The sequence below is a fragment of the Alternaria arborescens genome (genome assembly GCF_004154835.1).
Source record: "Alternaria arborescens strain FERA 675 chromosome Unknown contig_11, whole genome shotgun sequence".
NCBI lineage: Eukaryota > Fungi > Ascomycota > Dothideomycetes > Pleosporales > Pleosporaceae > Alternaria > Alternaria arborescens.
The window spans coordinates 730,808-758,141 of record NW_021167866.1 but is presented as its reverse complement, the minus strand read 5'-3'; the positions used below and the strand labels follow the sequence as shown (position 1 = coordinate 758,141).

At 51.5% G+C, this 27,334-nt stretch overlaps 10 protein-coding genes across 10 annotated transcripts; 4 read left to right on the top strand and 6 right to left on the bottom strand.

Moving 5' to 3' along the window:
* Nucleotides 1-108: 108 nt before the first annotated feature.
* On the top strand, nucleotides 109-1,863 carry AA0111_g5712 (hypothetical protein; the record flags this gene model as incomplete). Its single annotated transcript, XM_028651855.1, has 1 exon — nucleotides 109-1,863. One exon carries the CDS (start codon nucleotides 109-111, stop codon nucleotides 1,861-1,863), a length of 1,755 nt encoding a protein of 584 aa, XP_028506723.1.
* Nucleotides 1,864-2,624: 761 nt separating this feature from the next.
* AA0111_g5711 (Ceramide glucosyltransferase) lies at nucleotides 2,625-4,346 on the top strand (the record flags this gene model as incomplete). The annotated part of the gene is made up of 1 exon (XM_028651854.1): nucleotides 2,625-4,346. The coding sequence occupies one exon, from the start codon at nucleotides 2,625-2,627 to the stop codon at nucleotides 4,344-4,346; it is 1,722 nt and encodes a 573-aa protein (XP_028506720.1).
* A 152-nt stretch (nucleotides 4,347-4,498) lies between these two features.
* AA0111_g5710 (putative voltage-gated potassium channel subunit beta) lies at nucleotides 4,499-5,710 on the bottom strand (the record flags this gene model as incomplete). Its single annotated transcript, XM_028651853.1, has 4 exons — nucleotides 4,499-4,720; nucleotides 4,845-5,485; nucleotides 5,536-5,558; nucleotides 5,613-5,710. The coding sequence occupies 4 exons, from the start codon at nucleotides 5,708-5,710 to the stop codon at nucleotides 4,499-4,501; spliced, it is 984 nt and encodes a 327-aa protein (XP_028506721.1).
* A 774-nt stretch (nucleotides 5,711-6,484) lies between these two features.
* Nucleotides 6,485-8,248, bottom strand: AA0111_g5709 (putative transporter; the record flags this gene model as incomplete). The annotated part of the gene is made up of 4 exons (XM_028651851.1): nucleotides 6,485-7,260; nucleotides 7,324-7,766; nucleotides 7,821-7,954; nucleotides 8,063-8,248. The coding sequence occupies 4 exons, from the start codon at nucleotides 8,246-8,248 to the stop codon at nucleotides 6,485-6,487; spliced, it is 1,539 nt and encodes a 512-aa protein (XP_028506905.1).
* Nucleotides 8,249-8,754: 506 nt separating this feature from the next.
* Nucleotides 8,755-9,997, top strand: AA0111_g5708 (hypothetical protein; the record flags this gene model as incomplete). The annotated part of the gene is made up of 4 exons (XM_028651850.1): nucleotides 8,755-8,992; nucleotides 9,045-9,139; nucleotides 9,197-9,638; nucleotides 9,690-9,997. 4 exons carry the CDS (start codon nucleotides 8,755-8,757, stop codon nucleotides 9,995-9,997), a joined length of 1,083 nt encoding a protein of 360 aa, XP_028506904.1.
* A 1,682-nt stretch (nucleotides 9,998-11,679) lies between these two features.
* Nucleotides 11,680-14,440, bottom strand: AA0111_g5707 (High-affinity potassium transport protein; the record flags this gene model as incomplete). Its single annotated transcript, XM_028651849.1, has 5 exons — nucleotides 11,680-12,495; nucleotides 12,546-14,033; nucleotides 14,084-14,117; nucleotides 14,168-14,288; nucleotides 14,341-14,440. 5 exons carry the CDS (start codon nucleotides 14,438-14,440, stop codon nucleotides 11,680-11,682), a joined length of 2,559 nt encoding a protein of 852 aa, XP_028506911.1.
* A 1,451-nt stretch (nucleotides 14,441-15,891) lies between these two features.
* AA0111_g5706 (Glycogen [starch] synthase) lies at nucleotides 15,892-18,211 on the bottom strand (the record flags this gene model as incomplete). Its single annotated transcript, XM_028651848.1, has 5 exons — nucleotides 15,892-16,006; nucleotides 16,058-17,613; nucleotides 17,666-17,941; nucleotides 17,991-18,088; nucleotides 18,139-18,211. The coding sequence occupies 5 exons, from the start codon at nucleotides 18,209-18,211 to the stop codon at nucleotides 15,892-15,894; spliced, it is 2,118 nt and encodes a 705-aa protein (XP_028506910.1).
* Nucleotides 18,212-19,724: 1,513 nt separating this feature from the next.
* Nucleotides 19,725-22,630, bottom strand: AA0111_g5705 (hypothetical protein; the record flags this gene model as incomplete). The annotated part of the gene is made up of 2 exons (XM_028651847.1): nucleotides 19,725-21,497; nucleotides 21,548-22,630. 2 exons carry the CDS (start codon nucleotides 22,628-22,630, stop codon nucleotides 19,725-19,727), a joined length of 2,856 nt encoding a protein of 951 aa, XP_028506913.1.
* Nucleotides 22,631-23,575: 945 nt separating this feature from the next.
* Nucleotides 23,576-24,799, top strand: AA0111_g5704 (hypothetical protein; the record flags this gene model as incomplete). The annotated part of the gene is made up of 2 exons (XM_028651846.1): nucleotides 23,576-23,931; nucleotides 24,007-24,799. The coding sequence occupies 2 exons, from the start codon at nucleotides 23,576-23,578 to the stop codon at nucleotides 24,797-24,799; spliced, it is 1,149 nt and encodes a 382-aa protein (XP_028506912.1).
* Nucleotides 24,800-25,208: 409 nt separating this feature from the next.
* On the bottom strand, nucleotides 25,209-26,961 carry AA0111_g5703 (hypothetical protein; the record flags this gene model as incomplete). The annotated part of the gene is made up of 2 exons (XM_028651845.1): nucleotides 25,209-26,616; nucleotides 26,666-26,961. 2 exons carry the CDS (start codon nucleotides 26,959-26,961, stop codon nucleotides 25,209-25,211), a joined length of 1,704 nt encoding a protein of 567 aa, XP_028506907.1.
* Nucleotides 26,962-27,334: the final 373 nt, after the last annotated feature.

The following is a 27,334-nucleotide window of genomic DNA, read 5'->3' as shown; positions in this document are numbered from 1 at the left end:
GGATCGCGCCTTACCACAACCACGCTAGCCCCAGTCGCGCCTACCGCTCCCCATCTTGCGCCCCCGATACGCGACTTCTCCCCCTTGCTGCGCTCCGTTTGAGTCGTCATGGCGAGTCCTGGTGTCTCCAAGCCGCTGAGGGAGTTACTGGCCGAACAACTACCCAAGAACGTGCCCATCACCTTCTATCACTACTCAACTCCGCCGTCCAAGTCCTCTGCTCTCTTCTCCGCGCCGCCCCATGGCAAGTCCGAACGCACATATTGCGAGTCGCACACGTTGGCAGCATCGATAGTGCCAAAAGACGCCGCAGCCTCAGAACTACCCGAGGAGCTTCTGATACTTGCCATCGAAGTCTTAATCTACACCACCAGAAACCTCACCACCATCTTTGTCTCCAAAGCCGACTCGACGGGTTACATATCTGAGCTGCAATTACCGCGAGCCCAATCTGCATCGCCCTTGAAAGCTATTTGCGGCACATTTGTATCTTGGCTCGCAAGAGAAAGACAGAGGGAAGGGAAGAAGCTTGTTGTGTCTCTGTTCGCCAGGGCACAGGATCAATACCTGTTCCCAGCAAGCATTGAGAATAAGAACAAGCATGTTCTCGACGATAGGGGCTTGGTAAAATGGTGGTGCAGAGTGCTCGATCCAATCATATGGGAGTACAGAGCTGAAGGAGAAGGGAAACCCTTCGCTGAACGGCTAATGGGGGGTGAAGGCACCAAGACCAACGGCACACCAACACAATCCGAGTCCACAGCAAAGGGATATCTAGTGATACCGGGCTTCGAATCGTACGATACACTGCGATACATTCCTCCGCCCTCCGTCCCCAACACCCCTCGACGCTGGGCCACTACACACCCACTCCTACAGATCGCTCCATATCCTGCTGCACCACCACGGTGCCTGGTACCACACTTTCCAGACGATCCTAAGGCTAGATTTCTTGATGAACTAGACGAGGAACTTCCCGACCGTGGCACAGATAATATGGTAGCAGATGGAGGCACACCGTCAAGAAGTAATGGGCAATGGAAGAGTGTCAAGACCCTCGACCAATTCTGGGAGTTTATGGCTTTCAGGCAAGAGTGCTCATCAGGAAGGATAGTAGGTTTCATATGGGTCGTCATAACACCGCCCAAGCCTTCGATACCCGAGGAAGACGAGGACATGCCGTCACAGCTGTCAGCGTCAAAGTCCTTCTTGCAAACCAATTCACAAGAGAATGTGTCCAGTCCAAAACGGCGGAAGACAAGTCGACGGAGACAAGAGGCCAAAACCAGGTATGGACCAATACCACTAGTTCTACCAAAGATCAAGACTACCTATCGGAATCTACCGATCACGCCAAACATGTCTTCACGCTCTGCCAAAACTCTTCCTGAGAACAGTCCATACTGGAGGTGGCCCGCTTCCTCACGGGGGACCATCTGTTTCTCGCTTAAGAACTACGACCGCGCACATGAAGTCCTCTTACAGCAAACGTTTGCGAACCGAAAGGCAGCAGCACGGAGTACGAGGAAGTGGAAAGAAGAAATCGCTGTTCTTGGCGGCATGGATGAATGGGCCTTTACAGTGATAGGAACTAAGGAATATGTAGCTGCAGTGAAGTCTGCGGATGCAACAAACAGCGTGACACCGACAATGGTCATGGGTGTACGAAAGAAGAGGAAGCCCGATATCCCATCAGAGGCGGCAACCAAGACAGAAAAGTTGGCTGAACCCGCACAAATTCTAGGAGAAGGCACCGTCAGGAAGAAGGCAAAAACTGAGCCAACACCCATTACTGATGCAAGTGCTGCAAATGGAGTGAACACCTTGACAGCCGGACTGGTGCGTAAGAAGCCGAAAGTTTGAAACCATAGAGTCAGTGAGACCTTTAGTATTAAGACTTGCTACAATATTCAGGGTTCGGAGAACATGAGGAGTTTTGGATACATTTACTTCGGGTTTGGCGGGCGAGGTTGCTGGGCGAGCTACTTTTGCTAGCTCACATCTGGGTCTTGACGAAAATGTACACGGACGTATTGGTATCACCCTCTCACCTTGTTTACTTTCCATGAGCTATAAATTATTCAGTGATACGAGCGCCTTTCGGAAAGAGGTCCATGGTTATGCGATTAGATTCTACGATTCATCGTCCCACTCGCCATCTGCATCCTCACTAGACTCATGCAACCGCTGCCACATCTAGCTTGATATTGCCCTGGTATGAGCGACCCATTCGCCATACTTTCTGTAGCACAGGTTTACCAATATGAACAGTTTAGACGTTAGAGTGCTGTCGGACGTGAGGTCACTAGCGAGCGTGTATTAATGTCGGTGTGGAGACACCTAGGTGCTTGATCGCTACAAGCAATGTCCCTGGCGGAGAAGCCGGACCGCTCGGCAGTGCAAACAATCGCATGACCAACAGACACTGGAATACAACATACAGCAAGCCTGCTTCTTGACCTCTATCTGTCGTAGAACTTGTCCTGAGACGTGGTTCCAAAAGGGGCTGTCGCGTGGAGTTTGTCTTGGCAGGTCGTCACTTTCTGGTTCGAAACTCCGCAACCTCCGTGCCGTGAGATTCGTCAACATCCCACCCTCACTCTGACTCTACGACACTTTTGCGCATGCTTGGCGCGCCCGACCTTGCGACAGGAGAAGATGTCTCCATGTTGCGTACCATCATTGCGACCGGCTGCCTGATTTGGTGGGTGGTAGTCTGGAATGTTTGTGCTATTGGCTTCGTTCAGCTTTTCCGGTATTACTGGAGGAGACCTCAGCAGGCAACGTGCGTTACGACATTGAAAGGCGATGAAGTTCCTCGAGTCACTGTTATACGGCCAGTCAAAGGCCTCGATCCACGATTGTACGAATGCCTCGCAGCCACCCTCCGCCAGACGTACCCCAAAGACAAACTGAACACCGTGTTCTGCGTTCCTGAGCGATCCGATCCCGCCTTTCCGATTCTCGAACGCCTATGTAATGACTTCCCAGACGCTCATGTGCAAATCTTGGTCGAAGAAGAGGATCCGCTGCTATTGAAGGATAATAACGCGCTGGGACCCAATCCGAAGATCAGGAACATGAGTCGTGCCTATAGGGAGGCCGAGGGTGACATCGTGTGGGTGCTTGACTGTAACGTCTGGGTCGGCAAGGGCGTTTGCGGTCGACTAGTGGACCTACTATGTGGCTTTGGACAGGACAAACATGGCAACAGCAAGAGAAAGTACAAGTTCGTGCACCAGACACCTCTTACGGTAGACCTCGATTCGCAAGGTCTTTCGCTACAGGACAGGAAGGAGTTGCTCGGAGGGAAACCAGAAGCTGCAGCACAGTCGACCAATATCGCGGCAAGCACATCTTCTGATCCTCGCAACTACTCAGGAAGTACTATTAGGAAGCTGCTGCAGCGTGGTGGCGGACGTCTGGACGAAGCTTTCATGTCTTCTGCCCACGCCAAATTCTACCAAGCCATCAACACTGTCGCTGTAGCACCCTGTATTATGGGCAAGAGTACCATGTTCCGTCGCTCCCAACTCAACTATGTTACCTCATCAAACCCAGAACGCACTCCCGGTATCGATTTCTTCTCCGACAATATCTGCGAAGATCACCTCATTGGCGATGTGCTGTGGAAAGAACCCCAAGCTTTCGAGAAACGAGGTTACCAACCAGAACCAGGGACCAAGAAAGAGACCTGGGGCAAGCACGCTATGCTTTTTGGTGACTTCTGCTACCAGCCAATCAGTCATACGTCTGTGATGGCCTACTTACAGCGTCGTATTCGATGGCTACGAGTACGGAAGTTCACGGTTACATTAGCAACGTTCGTGGAGCCAGGAACGGAGAGTCTTCTGTGTGGGCTTTATGGCGCATACGCTCTGACGACGCTACCCGTGTTCCACAACATCGGCATCAGCCCGACCTGGACCTCCTTCTTCCTCATCTGGCTCCTACATCTGTCTGCTTGGTGTCTAGTGGACTACGTTCAATATCTGTTGCTTCACTGCGCCAAGACTGTCGAAATCGATGCCGATACTCCTGATTTTATCTTGCCTCAGCGATCGGCCTCTGCATACCACCGCACCGAAGTTCTTGAACCTCTTCTTGGCAATAAGACTCCAAGTGAGCCAAGTCTACTTGATGGTGCAAGAAGAAACTTCATCGACTTTCTCTATGCTTGGCTTGGTCGCGAGTTCTTTGCATTACCTGTATGGGTCATTGCGTTCTGGGGCGGCGTTACTGTAGAATGGCGAGGTCGGAAATTCTGGGTCGGGCTAGACATGAAGGTTCATGAGATATTGCCCCAAGTGAACGAAGCCAAGAAAGACCAGGGCAAGAAGCCTTAGCGCTTTATGCGACTTTGAATTAGATTTTGCACAGCATGTAGCCATGAAAGCATTTTGGGCGTTTGCAGGACAATACAGATGCAGTCAGACAGGTGCACTGACATTTAGATGGTGAACTGAGTCTTTGTTGATCAAGAGTAAGTATAACCAAGCTAATCCTGTCGTGCAGGGTCTAGCTGGATACCTCCTACAATACCATCGATCTCTGTCATGACGTCTGGCGTAAGCTTGTCCAAAACTTTCAGAGCTGCACAGTTGTCCACCACCTGCTCCGGTCTCGAAGCCCCAGTAATCACTGCTGAAACATGCGGGTTCTTCAAGCACCACGCAAGCGCCAGCTGCGATTGATTAATGCCCAACTTATCCGCAATTGGCTGTTCTTGTGTTAGCGAAACAGCGTCCAGAATTTAGGAGCATTTGACCTCCCTTCAATTTTCTTGCGCTGTTGATCATGCCACTCCATTCATCGTTTCCATATCGATCACGCATTCCACTCACGAAGCCATCTTTTCCTTCGGCGAATCTTGAACCTGCTGGCGGTGCATCTGGACTATCGTTGTACTTCCCACTCAGCAGCCCAAACTTCAATGGCGAGAATGTAGTCAAGCCAAGTCCAAATCGTGCATAAAGGCGCTGGAATTCACCCTCAACCTTCTTCCTTTCGAGCAGATTATACTGCGGTTGCTCCACTATCGGTGCAATGAGACCCAACTGCTTCGCAATTCCGCATGCCTCGGCGATCTCATCTGCGGACCATTCAGACGTGCCCCAGTACAGCGCCCACCCTTTTTGCTCAATGACATGGTTGAATGCGCGGACTGTTTCTTCCATGGGTGTAAGACGATCAGGACGATGCGCATACACTATATCGACATACTCCAAATCCATGCGCTTGAGCGATGCACGGAGTCCTTCGATGATGTGTTTGCGTGAGAGACCATGGTTGTTGACAAGCACCTCGCCATTTGCGCCGCCCCAGTTGAGTTTCGTGGATATCACGATGTCGTTGCGATTCCATGCGAACTTCTTGATAGCCTGGCCCATAATGATCTCGGACTGGCCACCAGCGTATGACTCGGCAGTATCAAAAAATGTGATACCGTTGTCATATGCTGTCTTCATGATGGAAAATGTGAGTTCTATGGTTATGATTAGTTGCGTGGCTGACAAGCGTGAAGACAAAAATCACCATTCTCGACATGGCCTCCGAAGCTGCATTTTGTGTGATCAGTATGTGTATGTAGATGAACGGGGAGTTGAACATACGTGAGCCAACCGCCCAAACCGAGTGCAGATACATGCAAGCCTGAGTTGCCCAGGCGGCGGTACTGCATACCAGTTTTACGAGGTTCCTCCCAAGCCATTATGTGTGTATTTGGATAATCTCGTGAAACGTTTCAAAAGCTCGATTTCAATGTATATCGAGGTAAGTGTGCGTCTCAAACAGAGCCACCATTACAGTCACACGCTCTGCTAAGGCTCTCCAAAATTCTGTCGGCTACACCCAAAGCAGCAATTTCTCCATGCAGAGCGATGCCGGCGATGTGTTCTCCCGCATCGGACGAAAAATCCTCTTTTAGGCAGTCGCATCGAGTACGTGCTGTTGAGGCCTTGGTATTCGCGGTTCCGGAATGACTCGCGAGAACGTGGAGAGTCCCGAGGTCGTCATTGATCCCCGCAATCACGACATAGGGCAGCTCTGGGTAATAGTGGGGCGTTGGAGAGAAAGTGGGTCCGACTAGAGACGTCTTCATTGAACAAGACGGGTCTCTGTAGCCGACGCGAGGACGCATACTCACCCTCTGGCTGACTTGCGGCCTAGTAAACTTCAAAAAAAACATACGAAAAACAAATACAAACAGTAACAAGATATGCAAGCACTCAGAAGACACTCACCAAAGGCTTTCACGCAATAGTAACGTCCATTGAATGTCAGAACACGCGCGTCGAGAGTTGCGATTAGACCTCGGAATAATCTCAGTTATGGATTGCCGATAGTTCGGTGCGGCTGAAATTTCGGTGGGTGGAGCGATTGGCGAAAGCATGTGATGTTGCAACCACAGCCCGTCCAGTATGTTACCATGCACATTGATCTTGACTAACTGCCTAATGCCATCGGCTATCTTTCCGAGACCAGACTAGAGCGTGAACCTGAAGTCCAGCCGCTTGTTGCCGTCCTTCTCACGCGCGGCAATGTCTGCTTGGTAGACAGCCTTCTCTTCCGAAGTCATTTGCTCCCACTTCTCTTGCTTCTTCTTGTTCAGTCGTACCAGGGCCCATCGCTGAACGAGGAAGGTGATAACACTCAATGCGCAGATCGCCACTAGCACTGAGTTGCCTTGTTTGTAGTACGGACCATCGTATTTACGGTAGATTTGTGAACTGATCAAAGATCCAATTTGCACAATAACGTTGTACGTTGCGGCCGTAATCGCACGCTTCTTGACGTCGAATGTATTTTCCGAGATCCAGGACGAGACCAAAGGATGGAAATATGGGTAACCGGAGATCAACGTAATTAGAGAGAAGCGGCCCCATTCGCGGCCTCCGTCGGGTAGCGTCAGAAGGGCGATAAGGAGTGGCATGATCCAGAACTCGCCAAAAATGCAATGGAACGTACGTTCGTTAAAGTAATCGCTCGAGTATGCTAGGGCTAGCATGGTAACGACTTGAAGCGCAGCGGATGGGATAGTCAACATGTTACTGTTAAATGTGCTGAAGCCGAGACGTTTTAGTGTAAGCGTAAGGTAGCCTTGCACTGGGGAGGCAGGAATGTAAGCAACGAGGCCGATGAAGTATAGACCCCACATGGAGGAGTCAGACCATGCCGCACGGATGTCCTTAAATGTGGCAGGCTCTTTGAGAGCCGTAAGGCCTTTTGCTGGATCGTCTCGAAGGATGCGGTTTACCATGACTGAATTCGAGCGTACGAAGTAAGTGAATGTCTCATATATACAGTTCGTAGCTGGAAACTTACTAATCTCTTCCCGCTCGGTGTACCAGCCCTTACGCCAAAGTACGTTCGTTGTTGATGTCGGCGCTGCGGGTAGGTACAAAAACGATAATATGGCAATGACAACCGTTAAGAGACCTTCAAGGAGGAAGAGCCAAAACCAGCCGGGCTTCCCACCGACACCGCGCATTTCCAGAATCCCGGCTGCGAGCAATGCGGAAATAACACGAGCGATGTTGAGTGTCGACCAGAAGGCTGCAAGACGTATGGAAAGCTCCTTGGACTTGTAGAAGTAGGTCGCAAACAAGATAACACCAGGGATGAAACCACCCTCACAGAGTCCGATGGCTGCGCGACCCAGATAGAATGAAGTCCGGTCATGCATCCATGCCTGACCCCAAGATGCAGTTCCCCAGGCTAACATCATAGTTGGAAGGATGTACTTGAAGCCATATCGCTTGGTGAGACTAGACAGAAGTGTGGTTAGACAGTGACTGCAAAATGATTCTGATATCACTCACAACTGGACCGGAAACTCGGCAGCAAGGAAGCAAACCAGTTGTATGGTCGTGCCATTGTTGTAATCATCCGAAGTCAGACCAAGATCGTTCAGAAGATTATCCGCAAGCGCATTCGATAGATTTCCGCGATCGAGCTGTAGCAGTCAGTATTCGTAATCGTCAAGTAGCTTGTATCAACTTTCTTGCAGCCCGAACATCATCAGGCAGAGCCATGTGAGCAGTCGTAGATCTGTCTTCCGTACAACACGACGTTCTTCCTCAACGCTCCAGCTCGCATGGGGGTCGAAGCGATGCCGGCCTTCGTAGCTGTCGTGTGGGGGAACGATGTCTGCAAGCTCCTCTCTACCCACATGGGCCGATGATTTCAGCGAGTTGGCATCTTCGCTGATCCGTGTCGTATGCGGGGCTGCTTCGATGTCGTTGCCCATGTTGAAGAGCTGCAGTCGTCGGCTTCAACACGAGTCCTACGAATGGAGGCTGTTATAAAGATCTAATGATCGGCACGCTACATGTCCCCTGACATGCTTTTACTCCTCTATATATCATCTTAGAGATTGCATGTCGCAATTGCGGCTCATCTCGTCGCCATCGTCGCCATCCTACCGAGGCAGTAAATGCGCCGACGAAGGAGGGGAAAGCGCGGTGTTGTGCATACTAATGCATCTGCTATTGGTTTTCCCCTCTTGACCCCCGGCTTAGCGTTCACGGAATGGTGTAGGCTAGGCTCGGCGTGCCTAATCCCGGAACATACAGCTAGTCCGATGACGTGCTTTACCACACATGCCGAAGATGTGCCACCCTGGTCTCTGGTAGATATTAGACGTTCGGGATTTCCAGGTATGTAAGATTGTTAGCTTTCAGGCTGTCGAAGTGCTTTGCAACTCTAAGGCTAAGTCGAAAGCTAAAACTACTTTTAAGCCACATCGCTCCTAAGATGCCTTCAATCAAGCGCAATCGTATCGAAGATGTCCATGAAGACGGGGACGCCAACATCATTGGCGGACACGCCAGTGCCAGGTCGAGGCTTCTGGAGCCCTTGATTTATTCCGGGTCGCTGGATAGCTTCCAACACCAAGACTTAACCCCAGTCATCGGAAGAGAATTCGAAGGTCTCCAGGTGACCGATCTGCTTCGATGGGGTGATGCTATGATCAAAGATTTGGCTATCACGGGTACGGTTTCCATCTCTAACTTGACCAAGTCGGTGGCTGATAAAAATTCAAGTATCACAACGCGGCGTCGTCTTTCTGAGGAACCAAGATGTCACACCAACTCAGATGAAAGACCTGATGTTGCGCATAACTGAGCTATCAGGTTGTGTATGTCTACTCGATTACCAACACGAACTCATTTTCACAACGCTGACAGATTGTTAGCCCTCATCATCTGGACTCCATGTGCACCCCCTTACCGAAGAAGGCTCCGAACTGGGAGATCAGATCTCTGTCATAAGCAGCGAAAAGCAGAAGAAAGGTGGCGGTCTCACTCACCAACTCTCGGATGTCAGTCGTTTCGCATCTGCGGGCTGGCATAGTGACATTACTTTTGAACCAGTACCGTCAGACTATGCGATGTTGAAAATTCATACCCTACCAGCAACAGGTGGTGACACGCTGTGGGCGTCCGCCTACGAAATTTACGACCGCCTCTCTCCCGCCATGCGGTCATTCCTGGAGGGCCTGACTGCGACGCACGATGCGAAGTTTTTCCTAGAAGAAGCAGAGCGGCTAGGAAATCCATTGAGGAAGGGTGTCCGTGGTAATCCATTGAACCAGGGGGACGCACTCACAGCCACACATCCAGTCATAAGAACAAATCGTAAGCTTGTTGATTCTTCTCCTGCTTTGCAAACGCTAATCTGCGCCACAGCTGTGACGGGTTGGAAATCAGTATACGTGAACAAAGGATTTACCAAACGTATCAATGGCATCACGAAGGACGAATCCGACCTCATTCTGCCGTATCTGTTCAACCTTGTAACGCAAAACCACGATGCGCAGGTGCGGTTTAAATGGCGGCCGAATGACTTGGCTATTTGGGATAACCGTAGTACGTGGCATTGTGCGACATATGACTATGATGAAGCCAGGGCAGGCGATCGAGTAGCTAGCCTGGGCGAGGCACCGTATCTAGACCTGGGAAGTCAAGGGAGGAGGGAGGCTCTGGGGCTAAGATAGGCCATCCTCTGTTGTAGACATTTATCCACGCGTTGACGCGCGGAAAGCGACCTCGTAGCGACCATGTGCATGGAAGGGTTGTTCAAATCTCGTTGTAATTCTGAAGAATGTTTGATTCCCGCTGATTCAGGGCTAATGTGAAACAATGGGTGGTTGGGGAAAGTTTGCATTCGAAGGTGACGTATGGCACTAGTATCTGTCCATTTTAGCGCAGAGCAGCTGCTTACCGCAACCAGTTGTCATTGGAAGTCTCTCAGCGATACTCCAGGGCTCCCTTCTCTTCAACAACACACTTGGCTGAACTATCATATTGCATATTTTGCTCATTTCAGGTCTCAATTCCCTGACTTCCCGAGCAACCCGCCTGGATAATGCGCAAGCTTATGGGACTTCACAGAACTTTCTAAGATTGTGTACGTACCGATGCACGCTCTGACGAGTCAGTCCACGGTCTAACAAGCTCTGGAACCTTTCATTCGTAACTCTACTGGTGATATGATGGAACAAAGCTTTTCATAACACACGACCACTACGTTTAGCTTATGAGCATCACATATGGTCTATGACAAGCGCCCAATGTAAGACGTGCGACAACATCGTACTTTGACCTGTTGAGCTCTTCTTTCAGCACCTTCAGGTAGCTCGTTACCTTGTGGGGCCAGAACTGCATCATTGAGTGTAGATCAAGGCGGCGTTGGAAAGGAAAACCAGGGCTCGCTGAGTTATCTCAGACATTTACTGAGCAAACCTCGAGAAGAATCTCAGAATCATGATTGGAAAGCGCTCTTGTGTAGTTTCCAAGGCGAATTGAGATTAAGCATATGTCACGCGACATGAAGACTATTTGAACGTGATATCAGGTCATGATTGATCCGAATGTAAGCCCCGAGCTAGCGATTGCAGCAGACTGATCTGACTGAATCTCGATATGTACATATGATACACCCGTGTTCTCTTCAAATTCTTCAAGTCAATCGAAAAAACATTGAGCCTATGACCGTTGGCAAATCTCCCAATTTACTGAGCATAGAGAACAACATGCCCGCCTTCATGATGTCTCAGCTACTACTTTACTTTTGCTGTGTCCTTCACCAGAGGCTTGGCCCAAGTCCCAACCCAGCATAATACTTCTACTCTTGTTTTTTTTTGGTGCCACTCCAGGGAACACGAGACCACCGTGCAGCAACATTGATGCCACATCTTTGCGATCTCTGTTGACTTTCAAGTCTGTTGACGTCTGCGAGATTGCTCAGGTGCAAGACTCTACAGTGACCTTGACGTGAGAACCCGAACCTTCTACTCCAGATAAGAACGATACTCCTCAACCATCTTGTACCAAGAAGCATATGATGCACAGTAAAATTTGGGTGAAAGGTGCGATTAAAGGATAGATATCTGAGGGTTGGACATGGGGCTGAACGGATCAGCTTCTACGTCGTAGCATAGTATCAATCGACAACAGAAATATGTAATATAAGTATACTTCATCTTAGCAGTATGTACTAGCAACGATAATAACATCGTATGGAAAGGCATCGCACGCGTAAACGCTATCAGATCTAAAGCTCGTCGGAGCGCCCAAAAGCACAAACAAAAAATATATACAAAACCGATGAACACCATTCTGCACCTTACTCTAAAACGCCTCAAATGCTCAGAATGTCGCACAAAGGGAGAACATATCATGCCCTCTTCTCTCTGAATTGGCCCGTTGGGCCTGCACTAAAAGCGCCACTGATAATGCGTTTCAGCTGTTTGGGTTTACTTTGTGGGGGTCTCTCGCCACTTGCGGTACTCTTGCGACTAAGCCCGGTACCTGTTCGGGTAATACCATCCATACTCATACTGATTCCCATATCCATAGCATTACTGCTACGTCGTGCGCGTCTCGTTGCATCTTCGTTCTCCTTCTGATGTAAAGTTTCCGACGGAAGCAAGATAGCACGATCCAGTGCGTACGGGAGTCCACGGTGGCGACCACGGATCTGCATGGCAATGATGATGAGTTTGCTCAGTGTCTTGAACTGGCCTGAGAAGGAGGTGTTGTAACCAGGGAAGCCTTGACTCAATCCTACAGTACCATATGCTGAGACGATTTCGAACAGGACGGAGAAGAGACTGAACGCGTACTCGTTTGTGTTCTCGAGCCGCGGGCCTTCAATGATGGCGATGAGGAAGAACCCCAAGAAGACGAACCACAAGTCGAATGAGAGTTGGCGGCGCAAATGGTGCGAGAGGTAGCTCGATTGCTCTTCGTCTTCGTCTTCTGAGGCCCAAACACCCAGGGACTTCTCTTCGTACACGTTGGATTGGCGGATGGACATAGCGATAGGGAAAATAGATATGTACATCATGATGAGGTAGCTGACTTGTACTGCGGGGTGCAGATCAGCAATGTTGACTACAGCGAAACCTGCAGTACGAGTTGAGGCAGCTTGGAAAAGACCGGCAAGAAAGCGATGACCACCTGACAGGGAAGTGACAGTCGGATCGTTGAGCTGCAGAGCGTTAGTCAGAAGTAATTTGGCCTGAATAACATCGTACTTACGTCGAGGATGATGAAGAAGATCAGATCTACACCGTTGAGAATAACAAGGATCCAGAACAGCCACCAGTTTGCCTTACTTGGGAAAAGTAAAGTGAAGCATCGACGTGGGTGATCTAGCAAAAAGCGAAGCTCTTCCCAAATGGCGCTGCTCTTGGGTACCATCTTGGAGTACATCCAGATGGTGAAGCGAAGCATACAGGGAAAACCAGTATTGCCGATGATAATAAGGAAGGTACCCAGTACGAGAGGCCATATAGCTAGCTGGAAAGAGACCATCGAGTCTGGAGTGAGTGTGAAACCTAGGTCGTTAAACAAGGAAGCTGAAGTGAAGAAACCCCACCAGGTCGGATCCACGCCAACTTCTCTCACTACGTTGCTGTAATGAGTATCATGATTGATCCAGGGTGCCAAACAAATAACACCGATAGTGTGCCAGCCCAGATAGAAGATAATGAGAATCATGGCGAGGAGTTTTAGAGCACGGTATTCGATACCGCCTAGTTCTTCTCTTTGCTCTTCGGTTAGATCCACGAAATTTGAGTTACGTCCGAGAGTTGGGGTCCAGCTGAGGTATGGCATCGGGTCTTCTTCCTCTTCGTCCTTATTCCTAGTAAGGAAACTGGTCAAGGTCCTTGACCGCGACCTGCTACGCATATGCATTCCTGGCGCAGGAACAGTTGCATCGCCTTCGTTCGTTCTGGTTCTGTCATAAACGGAGTGCCCAGTAGGACGTGCCTGTCGGTCCGGTACGTCGATGGTGATGTGGTTTCTCAGTGGCCGATCGTCGCCATTCAAAGCGTGAGGAACAGAGTTCGAGCGCTCGCGTTTTGGATGGGACTCATGTGACAGCCTACTCGCAACTCTATCCAGCTCCTCTCCTTTGATCGCCTCTGGGATGAGACCCTGGTCAAAATCGCGTGGGCCCGGAATGCGCAGCTTGTTCCTCGCTGTCGGGTTACGCTGTGCTTCTACAAAAGCAATGCTTCTCTCTTTGTTAGATTGCGGAAGGCGGCCACCAGGAGATTCTTCAAGCGACTCCCTAGGCTTCTTTTCGGTGGGCGTGCTAAGGTTGTCCGCCCAGACAATACCGGTAGGAGCGTTTTGTACGGGAGTCATGGGTCGAAACGGAGGCATCTCATCCTCGCTGGAACTGGATCTCCGAGGATTTATGCCATTGCCTGTCCAGTCCAGTCCGTCACTGAAGGCGAATTCGTTTGCGATTGTTCCACCGTGTGCATGGCCGCTCGAGCCACGCATGACCCGGATCTCGCGCGCACCAACCGCTTGCTCTTCCTGTCCAGCATTCCGATCTGTCACAGCCTTCATTTCACTCTTCCTCTTAGAAAGCGTGCGGGTCCGACCGCTCTTGTTTCCCCTCTCGAGTACGATATTCTGGAAGCGCTTTTCGAACCAATAAAGGCGCACGACGACGACGGAGCTATGGATGAAGATGGGCGTACATAAGCTGGTGATGATGTAAATGGTTATCTGAACAAGTTAGCACAACGATGGTTCATTACTCTTGGAACAGCACGTACCTGTTGATACAAGTCCAATAAATTGATATCAATTCTGCGCTCATGGTCAGTCGATATCCCGCAAGAGTTTTGGATTAAACGTACGTATTCAGACCACTTTGTGTTGCTGCGCCACTGGCGAAGAAGAGCGCATCGATGTACGGTATGCGACCACCACCATACATGATGACAGACCCAATCAGCGCCCACGAGATAATATATGCATCTACAGACAAATTAGTCCAAGTCCAGCGAATGTTCCGTTTCTTTGAACATACAGTGGAGTGTAATGAAGTTGGCGTGTGGTATGAGAGCCTTCAGACTGGATGGCGTGCGCTTCTTCAGCCATGCGAACATGACTAGCCAGGGACCGAACATGATTGCCGCTCGCGGCCGTCAAGGCGAAACCGAAGGAAGGTGTAGTCGCTCAGTGAAGGGTCCTAGTCTGGTGGATAGGAAAGATCAGCGGAGAGGTAGTGCGAAGGAAGAGCTGAAAGATCGAGTCTAATCGATCGCGCCCAAGTAGACAGGACGTCAACGGACCGAGCCGGTAGCGCGTCGCAGAAAAGCTCCGTCGTAGTGGTGCATGGTTAAGAGAGAAGAGAGTGAAGTAATGCCTCAAGTGGGCACTGTGAACTACGGGTCGTGTTGCGGCAAATAGTCGTATGGTCCATTGTGAAAGATTGCTGGCTTGTCGCGCTGCCAGGTGCGGCGATGACGCTACGCGAAAGGGGTGTCGAAGCCGCGGAACGCTGCGTGCCCAGCCTCCTATCGCAGCCGGAGTTTAACAGACCCCTGTACCAAACATGGAGAATCCAATCGACAAGGACGTCTCGCCCACACCTGCAAAAGCACTACACCGCTTCCAACAGAGTTCACATGTACGACATGCTCTCGAGTCTTGGTATGCATGCACGTTGGACATGTGTTTGTTCTCCACCTGTATGCTTCCGCTCCGCCCCGCTATCCATTGCCCCGCGTCGCGTGAGCAGTCCCAAGGGAGATTTTGATAAACAATGCCCCTCCACACTTCAATACATATATTGGGTGTGGATAACTGCAACCCTTGCTAGAATATACTTGCCAGCGCATCATATCGTCACGTTGGTTGGCTTGGTCCGTCGGCCGAGCTGACATCTCACCACTTGAACACAACAAATTCCAAGGAACGCCGACATTGTTCCAGGATAACGCGGTACTAGCGATTGCGCGCTTATGTTTCAGAAACAAGATGCTTGTTTCGGCATTGATAGGATGCGCCTGATTGCCGGGAAGGAGAACAAGGCTAGTCCACGTTCTACGGGCTTACGGGCTTACGCAGTTCATTTCTTCTGCCATCACTGCGTCGCGATACTCGGCTACGCCACAGCTTGGCATTCCAGTCAGCCACCTGGGCTTGCAACGACCAACGGCACACGTCGTGACACATGCCAGTCAATTCGTACTCTACTGGCCGCAGGGTTGCAATGCTGGCCTGATTTACCACCCCAAGCTTGCTTTTGTTCGGCAAATCGGGCATCCATTCCTATCAAAGACGCGCGTATGTATTCTGGGTCCGGACATTCGGCAATGGTAAGGAGATTCGGACCGCACAAAAGTTTCGACCAGGCCAACAGACTCTGATATTCACATCTTAAAATACATTTGGGTCCCACAGACGTAGGCGACCAGTTCCTTCCATTCTTCTCTACTGCGTCCATTCGTCTTCGCCAATGCAGTATATGCGCATAAAATCAAACCAAACATAAAGGAATAGATCAATGCAAACTTGGAAGTCGTTGCTTCTCTTCCTCGTTCGGTTCCTTCGTCACCCTGTAGAAAAAAGGTGGCTAGTCAGTACCATTCGGCGCAGTAGACAGAGTGGGAGTGTTTGCGCCTGAATTAGGCTTACTCTTCGTCTTCAAGGTAAGCGGGAAGGTAAAGTCATCGGCCTCTTCTTCTTCCCTGTGTAATTGTTAGCATGTAATCGAGCATTGTAGTCCAGCTGTCACTTACGGAAGCTTCCACGCGATGTAATCCTCAGTGCTCAGTCCTTCGCGACCTTCTTGAAGCGAAGCAAAGTCACCAGGCGTCATCATACCCGAACGGTCCCGGGGAGACCCAGGCTCAGACAACGGTCGCGAGATCTTGACATCTTGCGAGCTGAAGAAGTCTGGCTCATCATCGTCTTCATATGCCGCAGGGTATGCTCGTCGAAGAGCTAATTGTCGAGCCTTGACGTACTCCAAGCCCATGCGCTTCCAGTCGAGCAGATCACTGAGACGCTCGGTCCGGTTACGCTGGTTGATACGTTGACGCTTGCTCTTCTTTGTAAACTCGAACATGTAGTCGACAAGCTGGTTGACTGAGTCGTCGACACCCTTCATCCTTCGGTCTACGATGTAGATACCGTAATCCTGGGCGTTCTCGATCAATTCCTCCATATAACAACCGAAACCAGACAAGTTGGTTGTGATGCTAGGAACACCCATAACAGTGCACTCAGCTGGAGTGTAGCCCCAAGGCTCGTAGTACGATGAGAAGACACCAAGATGGGTTCCACGGACGAAGTCATCATAATCCAATGGCAGGACGGGATTTGCGGAGTTCAAGAATTCGGGATGGAAGACAACCTTGACGCGATCCGATGGGTGGTTGAAGAGTTGACAGCGACGGAGCTGGTTCAACACGGGGTCTTCAGCATCGTTGACCATGTTATGGGTAACAATAGGCGGGAGGTTGTGGCGTTTCATGGCGAACAATCTTCGGCGGAGCAAGATCTTGTCAGCAGGCGTAATCAAGTCCTTGTCCTCTGGAAGCTCGGAGCCCTCTGTCCATGTCAACGAACGCTCAAACAGCTTCTTGGCTACATTTTCGGCAATGTTGTTTACACTGTCGTGGAGCGCCTTGATGACAGCCTGTCCCTTCAATGAGTCGACCGAAAGAGAGGTGGTCTGTGCCGGCAGAATGATGAAAGCAACAACTGTCATATTCGAGTTCTCGCTCTTCATCTTGTGGTTCAATCGCGCTAACGATTCGATGAACATGTCGACACCCTTGTTCCGGTACTCGTAGCGACCAGCGGTGAAGAAGTAAAGAGTGTTCTCTGGATCAAAGTCGTTGTGGCCGTAGAAATGACCGCGCACGAAATCGTTGATCTTGACCTTGGCTTGCTGATGCAAGTTTTGGAACTCATGGGTAGCGGAGAACTTCTTGACGTTCAGACCATTGGGCAGAACACCATCCGGCTTTCGCTTCAAAAGATGCTCGCTCTCGTATGCGGTGATGTGTGAAACCGTCGTGAACACGTCAGCCGCGTGTGTAGCGGCACGCTCGATGCAGTAACGGTGGTAAATACCACGCTTTCCTGCCTCAGCGTCGACGTCGAAATATTGAAGATTGTTGTAGAAATCGACTGAGCCGGCGCAGAGGTAGCGACCAAGGAGCGTAGCGTGGGTAGTGAAGATGGTAGTAACATCGATTCGGCGCTTCTTGCACAGAGGAACTGCGACACCGGCCAGCCACTCGTGGAACTGGACAATGACGGCTCGCTTCTTCTCATGGTAGACATACTGTAAAAGGGTCAGCGACAGCCACCGGATTTGGTACACGTTCTCAACTTACCTCGCCCAAGAACCATGCGATGAGGTAACCAAAGACAATGGCCTCATTGGTCTCAGAATCGCCGGGAGGCGAGGGAATGCCGGTGGAAGACCAAAGGTCGCCCTTCCACTCGTCAAGCCACCTGTAACCAGTACCGGTGTCGAAAAGGAGCACACGTGGGGCACCGTCGATCAACCAACGTCCATACAGCGTCTTGATGCCACGGTCGTCCATGGACTTGATGGTCGCAACCAAGGCTGGATCTTTGGGCTCGATTGGCTCAACTTCGACAGCCGCCTATGTTTGGATTAGCATTTGATCCGAAAATGCAGCTGGCTGCGCGTACCGAAGCCCTGTTCCATGGACCCAAGAGAGTGTATGCGGCGCCATACTCGGCCGTAGTGACTTGCGCTTTGGACTTGAGGACTGAGTAGATACCGCCGACTACGATTTGTTAGTACTTGCGAGTGGCATGGAGACGAGACGAAGGCTACCTCTGTTTGCGACTTCAGTCGCAACCTCGAACAGGACGTGGTTCTGCACGTCTCTCGCGCCGGTCTCAGCCATTGTGTATGGGTGGTGTGAAGAAATGGTGGGAAGGCGCAATGGCAGGATCGGAGCTCTTTCTAAGGATTAGAGAGCTTGGAAAGTCGAGGGAGCGTGGGAGCTTGAGCTCGGTGCTTGGTTGAGCTACTGCAGGTTGCCGCGCTAGACAAGCGGTTCGATTACTCTCGGGTTGAGTACAATTTGTTGGCCGCGGAAAACGTGTGATGGGACTGCGGAAGGAACTGGACCTGTTATAGCAGAGCAGCCGCACGCAAACTCTGTCGAATAGTTGAGAAAGGATGTTTTGCAGCAGCCCTGGGAGTGAGAAATGCTGGGCCGCTTTTGTTTGGCGCACGAGCGTTGCTAGCCGTGGAGGTTGGGATTCCTCTTTGGGAATCGGATGGATTGACGTTGTGACGTAGGCGCTCGGCTTCTACTACCCATTCACGATTAAACCTCGAATTAGCCTGGCAGCCTTTGAGCGCCACATTCAAGCTGCAACATATTGCACCGAAGCACTTCTCGCACTTCTCACACTTGCAGCACCTCGAGGCAAATTCTCTCCCCACGACCAGCGCCCAATTCTGAGGCTGGAGCGCAACGGGCGAGGCCAAGGCCGCGAGTCAACAACTCAACAGTTTCCCGTGGAAATGAGAAGCGGAGCATCGACCGATCCCGCCCGCCGTTGAGCTGCTCGCTTATTCCTGTCTGCTCATCTATCTTCGTCCGCTTTCAGACGCAACAGAAACATCAAAAGGGTCACGCCGAAGGGAGAGCTTCACGCATTGTACCACTGCCGAGGCGCTGCATCACGTCCGCTTGCTGCACCATTCCGTCATAAGACCGACAATTGCGGGGTCCCGCGAACGGTGGGAGAAGTAGACAGCACGCCAGCTCTCTCCGCAGCCAGATTAGTGGGTCGTGAGTGGAGGCGGAGAGATGCACGTGAGGGCCCACAACAGCCACTGCCGCTCCATGTGACATGCCTGTGATGTTATCGGAGGGTTCATCGGAAGGACAGGATTGCCTGCCGGGACGTGTCTTGCAATATCTCGGTCAATAGTTTCTAGCAGCGTTGTTTGCTCGTATACCCAGTATCGAGTTTGCGTTGCTATGTGGGTGCATGACTCGTATACAGTCGGTGCGTCGTCGTTGCAAGCACCACACCTACCAAGTGCACTGGCACGGCAACGCCTGGACAAAGATAGCATTCGACTAGGGAGAGCTTCGAATACAAGAGACGAAAAATTCCGAATATTTCATTTTTGCAAACACAACGGCATAACGCTGCTCAGACCTCTATAAATGTAATTCTACGATTCGTTGGCATTTGCTTTTGTATCATATACTGAGTCCAGCAGGAGCATTGAGCCACTCTGCCCCCCACGACTCCCCACCTAATTCTATTACATCAGATTCCCAAGGCCGTAAACGTGTAACCAAAGCAAAGGATATCAAGCTGAACGTGCGACGCCAGACAAACAAAAGCAGGAAACAAACAAAACCCAAGCAAAAGACGAAGTAGTCCACGCAACTACTTACCACTCCTGTCAATAACCGGAGCTGCGTTCGGCAGCGCACTCAGCAAACTGCCTTGTGCGAACTCATTGTTTAACGAGAGGTTGACCATTGGGCCTCTGGCTCTACTGCCATCCATGACACCCCTACCAACCATGTCTTTTCCTTGTGAGTAGCCAGCCTGAGAAAGTAACCCACCTCCTGTAAACGCCTTGCTGTCATCCTCGGGAGCGCCAGAATGGTTGTTATGTGTATACGCTGCCAAAGGCTCACCACGACCCTTGAGCGAACGCGTACGCTCGTGTCCACCAGCACCATAGGTACCATGTGCCGCGCGCGACGTACCTGGACGACCAGCGCGCCAGTCGGTTGATGACGGAATCATGATTGCCTCCTCGATTGAAGTTGCACTTTCAACCAAAGGTCCTGCGCCAGCTCCTGGGTTGAAGCCTTTGCCCTTGTTGAGATGCTGTGGCGGCGGTTTGTACTGAGGTGTGAGATCAACCAAAGGTTCGGGCATGCCAGGAACACGTCTCGAGGCACTGCGTTGAAGATCACTAGATGTTCTTCGGTGGTGGTTGCTGCGGACAGAAGTGTTGCGCTTAAGGCTGGAGTCGTTTGACGACACTTGGGCTGCACGACCCATGCTGTTCAGTAGAGACGGTCCCTCGGTGAACGGACCCGTTTGTTCACGTGCCTGTAAAGCGGCCTGGCGCTGCGTGTAACTACGCCCCAGGAGACCGCTGGAGGCAAACGCTTCCTCGCCCTGCTGATCGATACTCCGACGACGAGCAGTGGGCGGTGGCGGGATCTCTGCGGCTAGACCGCTCTTGTTGAAAGCAGCTGGGGGCGGTCGCTTTACTCGTACTGACTTCATTTTCGCATGCATTGCGCTACTATCAAGCTTCGAGAGAGGCTTATCGTCTGGAAACTCTCCCGGCTTGTGAACCTCGATCTCATCCAGTGTCTTGTTGAAACTGTCCATGTCGAGTAATGACGAGAAGGCACCAAGCTGATAATGCGATCCAACTGATTCGCCTCTTGTATGGGAGGACGCCTGCGCAGCCCCAGCGTTCCCTGATATATTACGTTGTGCTGTGGCTTTCTTCTTCAGCCCCTCGCCCTTCTGGTGTTTGAGATACCAACTGCGCCAGGTCTGCAGCGCTGTGTAGAACGTATTCGCTGTGTTTCGGTCATTGGTACAAAAGAAGTGGACATATTGAGACTCATCCGCGAAGATGTTGGACTTCTGCATACTTTTGACAGCGTAGCAAATCTTCTTTGGGGGCTTTACGCGCGCCAGCTTCGACTGCGTCACGGAGTAGATATCGTAGTCTGTGAGAGTGCAGATATTCTCTTGGTCCTTCTCCTTTGTCTTCTCGTTCTTGGCCATGATTAGCTGTCCATCAGGACGAAGAACGAGATATCGTTTACTCCATTTGCCAGGTCGCGATGAGTATTGGATGAAGCACGAAACGCCCTCTGGTCTTGTGTCTGGAACTTTGTACGAGAGCAGGCTGTCCTGGTTGATCCCGTCCACATCAGAGTCAATGATGGTAAGCTCATTTTGATTGTCGTGATCCCACGAGTTCATAACGTCTCTCACATACTCGTAGTTGCGAAGTGGACGTGTGATGCTAACTTTGGTGAAAAACTCGCAGATGACGGCAGTACGCACGTCGATGGGGTCTGTGAGGACAGTGGCGGCTGACTTGATGAGATCGAGAGGTGTGGTGGTTGGAGTCACAGGCAATAGGATGCGCTTCTCATTGCACACAACTTTGACGCGCTATGACACATGTTAGTATTTCTGTCATGGTTTACATACAATGTACATACCCTGTCGCCAGCATTTACAGCAGATGTGGGAGCATCGATGCCCAGAACAACGCCACCTCCACCAGGTCTAATAGTCTCCTCTTCCTGGCTATCGAAGTTGAGACTCAACTGCGGCGGAGCTGATTGTTGTGAAGGAGCGTCTAAACCTAGAGCCTCGTCTTTTCTCCTTTTGAACATACCAAATCCTATCTCCTGCTGCCGGGGTGGTGAGACGGGGGGCGACGAAGAAGGCGCTTTTCGGGCCTTCTGCTCAAGCTTTGCGAGTGTCGCCTGTCGCTCCTTCTCTTCGGCTTTCGCTCTGCGGACACCCTCCTCCCTTTGTTGGAGCACTTTCTGAGTCTCAGCCTTCTGCAACCGCCTGCCACGTTCCTGCTCGGCCTTTTGTTCTTCCCTCTGCCGACGCAGCGCCTCAGCCTCTTCGATTGCCCTCTGGGCCTCTGCCCGCGCAGCTTCTTCCTCTTCCTGGCGCACTTTCTCAATTCTGTCCAGTTCGGCTTGCTTGGCCTGCCTCTGCATGCGCGCCTCCGCTTCGTACTTTTCCTTCAACTGCCGCTGTCTCTCCTTCTCTCTCTGCAGGACATCTCTCGCGCTGTCATCACCTCTCAGCGACTGCTGTCGTGGCGCATTGGAGACAGGGGGTGAGGCTTCTGCGCGAGGCCTGGCAGTTCTTGGCCGACGCTGGCCGGTGTTTGCGGTATGCGTTGATTGATACGGGGAGCTCAAAGCACGGTTCCGGGACGTGGACGGCGGTTGCTGCGCGGGAAGCGGAGGCGGAGCATTAGGAATGGTGTTGGAGCGTAGTGGCGGGGGATTCGGGCTGGTCGCGTGTGAAGTCGTCGGCCTGCGGTGGTAGCGACTCATGCTTCTGCTAATGGGCGCATCATTCTGAGGCTGGGATTCGGGCACGGCAGGCATGGGAGGCATTGGAGGCATGGCTGGAACGGCTGGCACTGCTGGTGAAGCGTGGTCCTGGTGGTATTGACCCGGCTGCCGTGTCTGCTCTTCTTGCGCGCGCCTCACACTCCTATAGCGGGACATTTTGGGCGTTGGCGCCGCCGCCGAGGGTACTGTTTCGGTGGCCATGTTGTGGTTGAATGCTGTGCGACACGATTCTGCGTGCCTGCGCGACGACAAGTAAGGGACATAGGAGACAGACCCATGGAATGCACACAGCAAGTGAGGGGAGCGGCGCAGGGTAGACGGAAGAAGCAATAGGGAGTGGCAGGTGCACACGGATACTCGGCTGTTAATTCAAGAGATTCAAGTACCTAACTCCCACCAATACGTCAAGCAGCCAACCCAGACCTGCATCGTCTGTCGAGGTGGTCCTCTCAGGGGAACAAGGTTGGCTGCACTCTTACTTGATCCAGGAAGGCCGGCCGTTGTGGCGCTAACAATAGCCTACCGCAGCTGCGGTGCGTGTTTGGGTGCGCCATTAGCTGCCATTAGCTGCCCTTAGCTGTTTCGGCCAAATCTTGCCGCAAGCCCGCCGAAGGTACCGCCTTGTATGAAATATTATTACCCTTTGGCCATGCTTCAGCCACAGCAGGGTTTTTCTTCCACTATCCTTGCACTACGTATATACTACCGACAAAAGTATTGCTTCACAATTTTACTCGTGACAAGTACTTCAACTCGCTACGTGGGGAATGTCTAAATGCTATCAAACAAATGCAATGCCAATAGAGACTCCACCGATGAGAATCTAGGCGCCCAGAGAACGAGCTGACTGTGCACATGTCACGAGGAAGTACAGAAAAGGTCTGTGAAAGAGCTGGGAAAGCGAGGAGTTTGATAGGTGGAAACGACAAGAATATTATGTATTTGCGCCACAAGGGAGACATTCGCGTCTACAGCCTCTTCGCGTCAGCAAGGTTATTTCACCCAAAGTCGGTGACTGAGTGCTGTTTGCACAAGAGCTTCCTTCACCGTGGGTGATGTCTACCAAAGTAAAATGCATCGTTCTCTCGTCATTTGCCTCTCTCATGTTTTGTCTTGATCACCTCGCATTGGACTGATACTCCAGCAATGGCTCGGAAAACTCACCTCCTCGTTGCGGCAGTCTCCATCTTCACACTTGCATATCTCTTCTACCACCACTCTCATAGCAGCACTTTCAACACATTGTCACACGAGCAGATTTCGTTGATCCTTCCGCAAGCTAACTCCACTCTTGGTTTCGGTGCTATACTTGCACTGTCCCACCCAATCTCTCCACGTCGACAAAGCCTGCTCTGGGCCGCCAATCTAACAGATATCGAAATCGTAATCCCAGAACAAAAGGAATGGGAGGTAGATGATGTCGAGAGACTCAAGGTGAAGGAGAGCAGTCTAAGCCCAGGTAGTGCGAAAGCATGGTTAGGACATTTGGAAGTCTTGAAATGGTATGTAAACAACTTGAACTGATGAGACTGGAAAGAGAGAGTAGAAAGTGGACAGGAAAACTAACCGAACAATAGGTTCCTGGCCTCAGACTACGAAACAGCCTTGATAATCGAAGATGACACAGACTTCGACATTTCAATCCGAAGTTCTCAAATACCCCTCCTTGCATCCGCCTTCCGCTCCTTGCTCAACAGCACTGGTGACGACCATACATCATACTGGGCCCCGACAACCAGCTGGGATCTCCTCTACCCCGGCCACTGCGATGATCTAATCTCTACCGCCTATCTCTCCCAACCCCTCTTTCTATACAACGACCCCACAACTCCATTCCACACAGCTCTCCACCCTGACACAGCCCTGTTTCTCTCATCCCTTTCCGTACCCTCGGAAACTCGTATTCTCCACAGAAGCTACTGGCCTTTTTGTACATTCGCCTACACTGTAAATCGCCGATCTGCCGCCCTCATCCTATCTACATTCTCCAAGGAACCAGCAGGAGGCATTTCAGCTTATGATGTTGCGCTGCTAAGTGCATGCAGGGATCGTGATTGGAAATGCTGGAGTGTGGCACCAGAGTTATTTCATCATGGGCTCGGGGATTCGGAGATCTTCAAGGCAGACAAAGCGGAGGAGGGTAAGGGTGAGGAGAGGGAAAGCAAAGGGAGTGCGAGGGGGACGTGGAACCTGGGGTGCGGGGCGAGGCACGGACAGCTTTGGGTTGATGAAGCGAATGGAGAGATGAGGAAACTGATCAAGGACCTGGTTCGGAGTGCTGTTCGGAGGGGACAGTGTCCGATTGACAAGGTTATGGAGGTAGAGACTTGGAAAGGATGTGAACATGACGAGTGTGGAGCGCAGTCATGATATTTCATCATGACGCTGACACCTATAGGCCTAATGAGAGGGTGCTCCTAAATTAAAACACTACAGCAAAACATAGCATGATGGCACTTGATGGTGTGAAGGTGACTTGGTATGTCAATGGCGACGAGATCCCAGATCCCACCGTATTCTGAGGCTTTTGTAATTCTTTCTTATTTACAGATAGCCAACCAACCCCAATCCCACACCAGAGGTATCTTCGTTCGTGCCAGCCATCTCAATGATTCATCCCAGTATCGCACCGTACCCCTGTAAAGATAAAAAATAACTCCTCTTGGTATCTTACAAAGATCGCCTATGAAGGTGAAGAAGAATGGACGGGTATCCAAAAAGTGAGAAGTGAAAAAAAAGAAATGGAAAACGAGATGAATGCATATGGCGACTGCACAAATCATCGCCAGAGGTCAGCCCTCGAAGCTCGCTTCTCGCGACCCGCGTGGCTCATCCAGCTGGCACGTGGACTTGGCTCCCTGCCACCAAGCGAGTTGGAGTAGCCGTGGCCGAAGCCTCCACTAGGCGCCATGTGCCCAGCACTCCTAGGTCTCCCATCGTTGTCTGCAGGTACAGCTAGGAAACCACCGAAGCCGTTTGGTACCACGATACTCTTACGAGCGTCTCCACCCCATTGGGGTCCCAGACCCTTGTGTGCTGAATAGCTGCTCAGTGGTCGTCCTACTGACACTGATGCTCGGCGTCCCTGTGCCTCGGGGGGTATAATAGATGTGAAGATCCAGTCCAACTCGTCCAGACCCTTGGAGTAAACCTCCAATGGCTGATTGAACATGGGCGGCGGTGCTTCACTAAATGGCCGGATCGGTGGCGCAAGCGTGAGGACTTCTGGAAATTCGGGGTCGCGCACATAGAGCTGTCGCAAAGCAGGGAGGCAGTTGGCGATGAGCGAGTTCGCAAGGTACTGGTAGCATGATGCACTTGGCGGGTATACTTGGTTCGCGGAGCTAGAGGTGACTTCAAAATTGAGTTTGTGCAGCGTGTACGATGTCATGGGTGGTATCGGATCCAAAGGAAGGGACGCGGAAACTGTGGCGAAGTATTCTAGGGTCTTGAGGTTGACTGCCGCTTGCAGAATAATGTGAAGGGAAGGTACAGGAATACTGCCGCAATCTTTCAATATCAATGTTCGCAGTCTACCACTGCACATTGGGTTGTAGAGGTACTGAGCGAGCCCGTTTGCAGTCACACCATGACACTTGGTCAGCGTGAGAGATTCCAGCGCGGGAAAGTTGGGGATTCCCGGTGCATCGTGGAAGGTGGAGTCATTCAGCCAGGATACGCCAGTAATGGTAAGCTCCTTAAGCCGTGGCAGCATGCCGAAGACCTGCCTCAGGATGCTGGGCTCTATCTGTATTTTGTTGAGCTCAATCGAGGTGAGCTCTTGCCAGTAGCCCTGGAGCAGCGTCTCTAGCGATTGCTCTCCGCCCTCGTTGTATTTCATCTTCCGGATATGAGGGCAGCGCGCCTGCAGCTCCTGACGCAGCAGCTGACATGACTGGTCGCCATTGTAGAAGCCGTCTGGAAGGTCAATGAACTCGATGTTTGGACAGCCCGATACCGTTCTTGCCAGATCAGCTTTGCATGCCTCGCGGGTCATGTATGGTAGCTTGATGAAGCGTACGCGTTGGCCGAGGTACTGGTTTCCACGCACGCTCTGGCCGAGCTGCTGCAGCCGGAGCGTGGGCGCGTCAATGTCATCGCCGTTTCGCGACTTGCGCCGGCGCTGGTCGGCGTAGACCTCTTCGAGCTCGCAGTAGTGGACCGCGTCGATGCGGATGCTGTTGTATCTGGAGCGAATTAGCTACATAAAAATGCATATGGGGTAGCTAGACTCACAGCAACCCTGCAGCAACGCCATACCATTGTCGCTTGGTCAGGGCACAATGTGCAAGGTCCCGCATATCACAGCTCATGCAGCCATCATGACCGCTGTCCTCGCTGCCTTCGAGAGATTCGTCGGCTGAATGCGGACACACTTGTTCGAATATGCGGCGGAGGACCTTATCGGGCAGTCGCTGCGTCTGGTCGGGGCCGTGGTAGTCGTATACTGCGGGGGCGTAGAGGTCGTTGCGCGGGCGCGATTCGCTCTTCTTGGGGCTTTTGTGACGCCTGAAGCGTTTGAAGAAACCCATGATTCCTCGCGATGAACTGGAAAGGTATTAGGAGAGAAATCCCATGAACGCGTCGAGCATGTGCTTATGAGAGGGTGCAGTGCAGTCCGTTGTTTCAAAAGTGGGTAGGTGAATACTAACTCGCGTCCGTTAAGCGTAGCCTGCGGGGAAGATGTGAATCCCGGCATGCTTGGTAACCAAGCTCAGCCAGACCCAGGTAAATGCCAAAGCCGCAATGCAAGGTCCCCGGTACTGGGAAGCGGGTACGTGTCAAGGCTGGAGAGCATAAATTGCAAATTGCAGGCAGACTGCCGGGCACTGTACTTTCAGTCCAGGTGCTCGAGCTGTTTGGGACAGAGCAGAGGGAGCGGCGCGTTTAAGGGGTCAGGGCAAA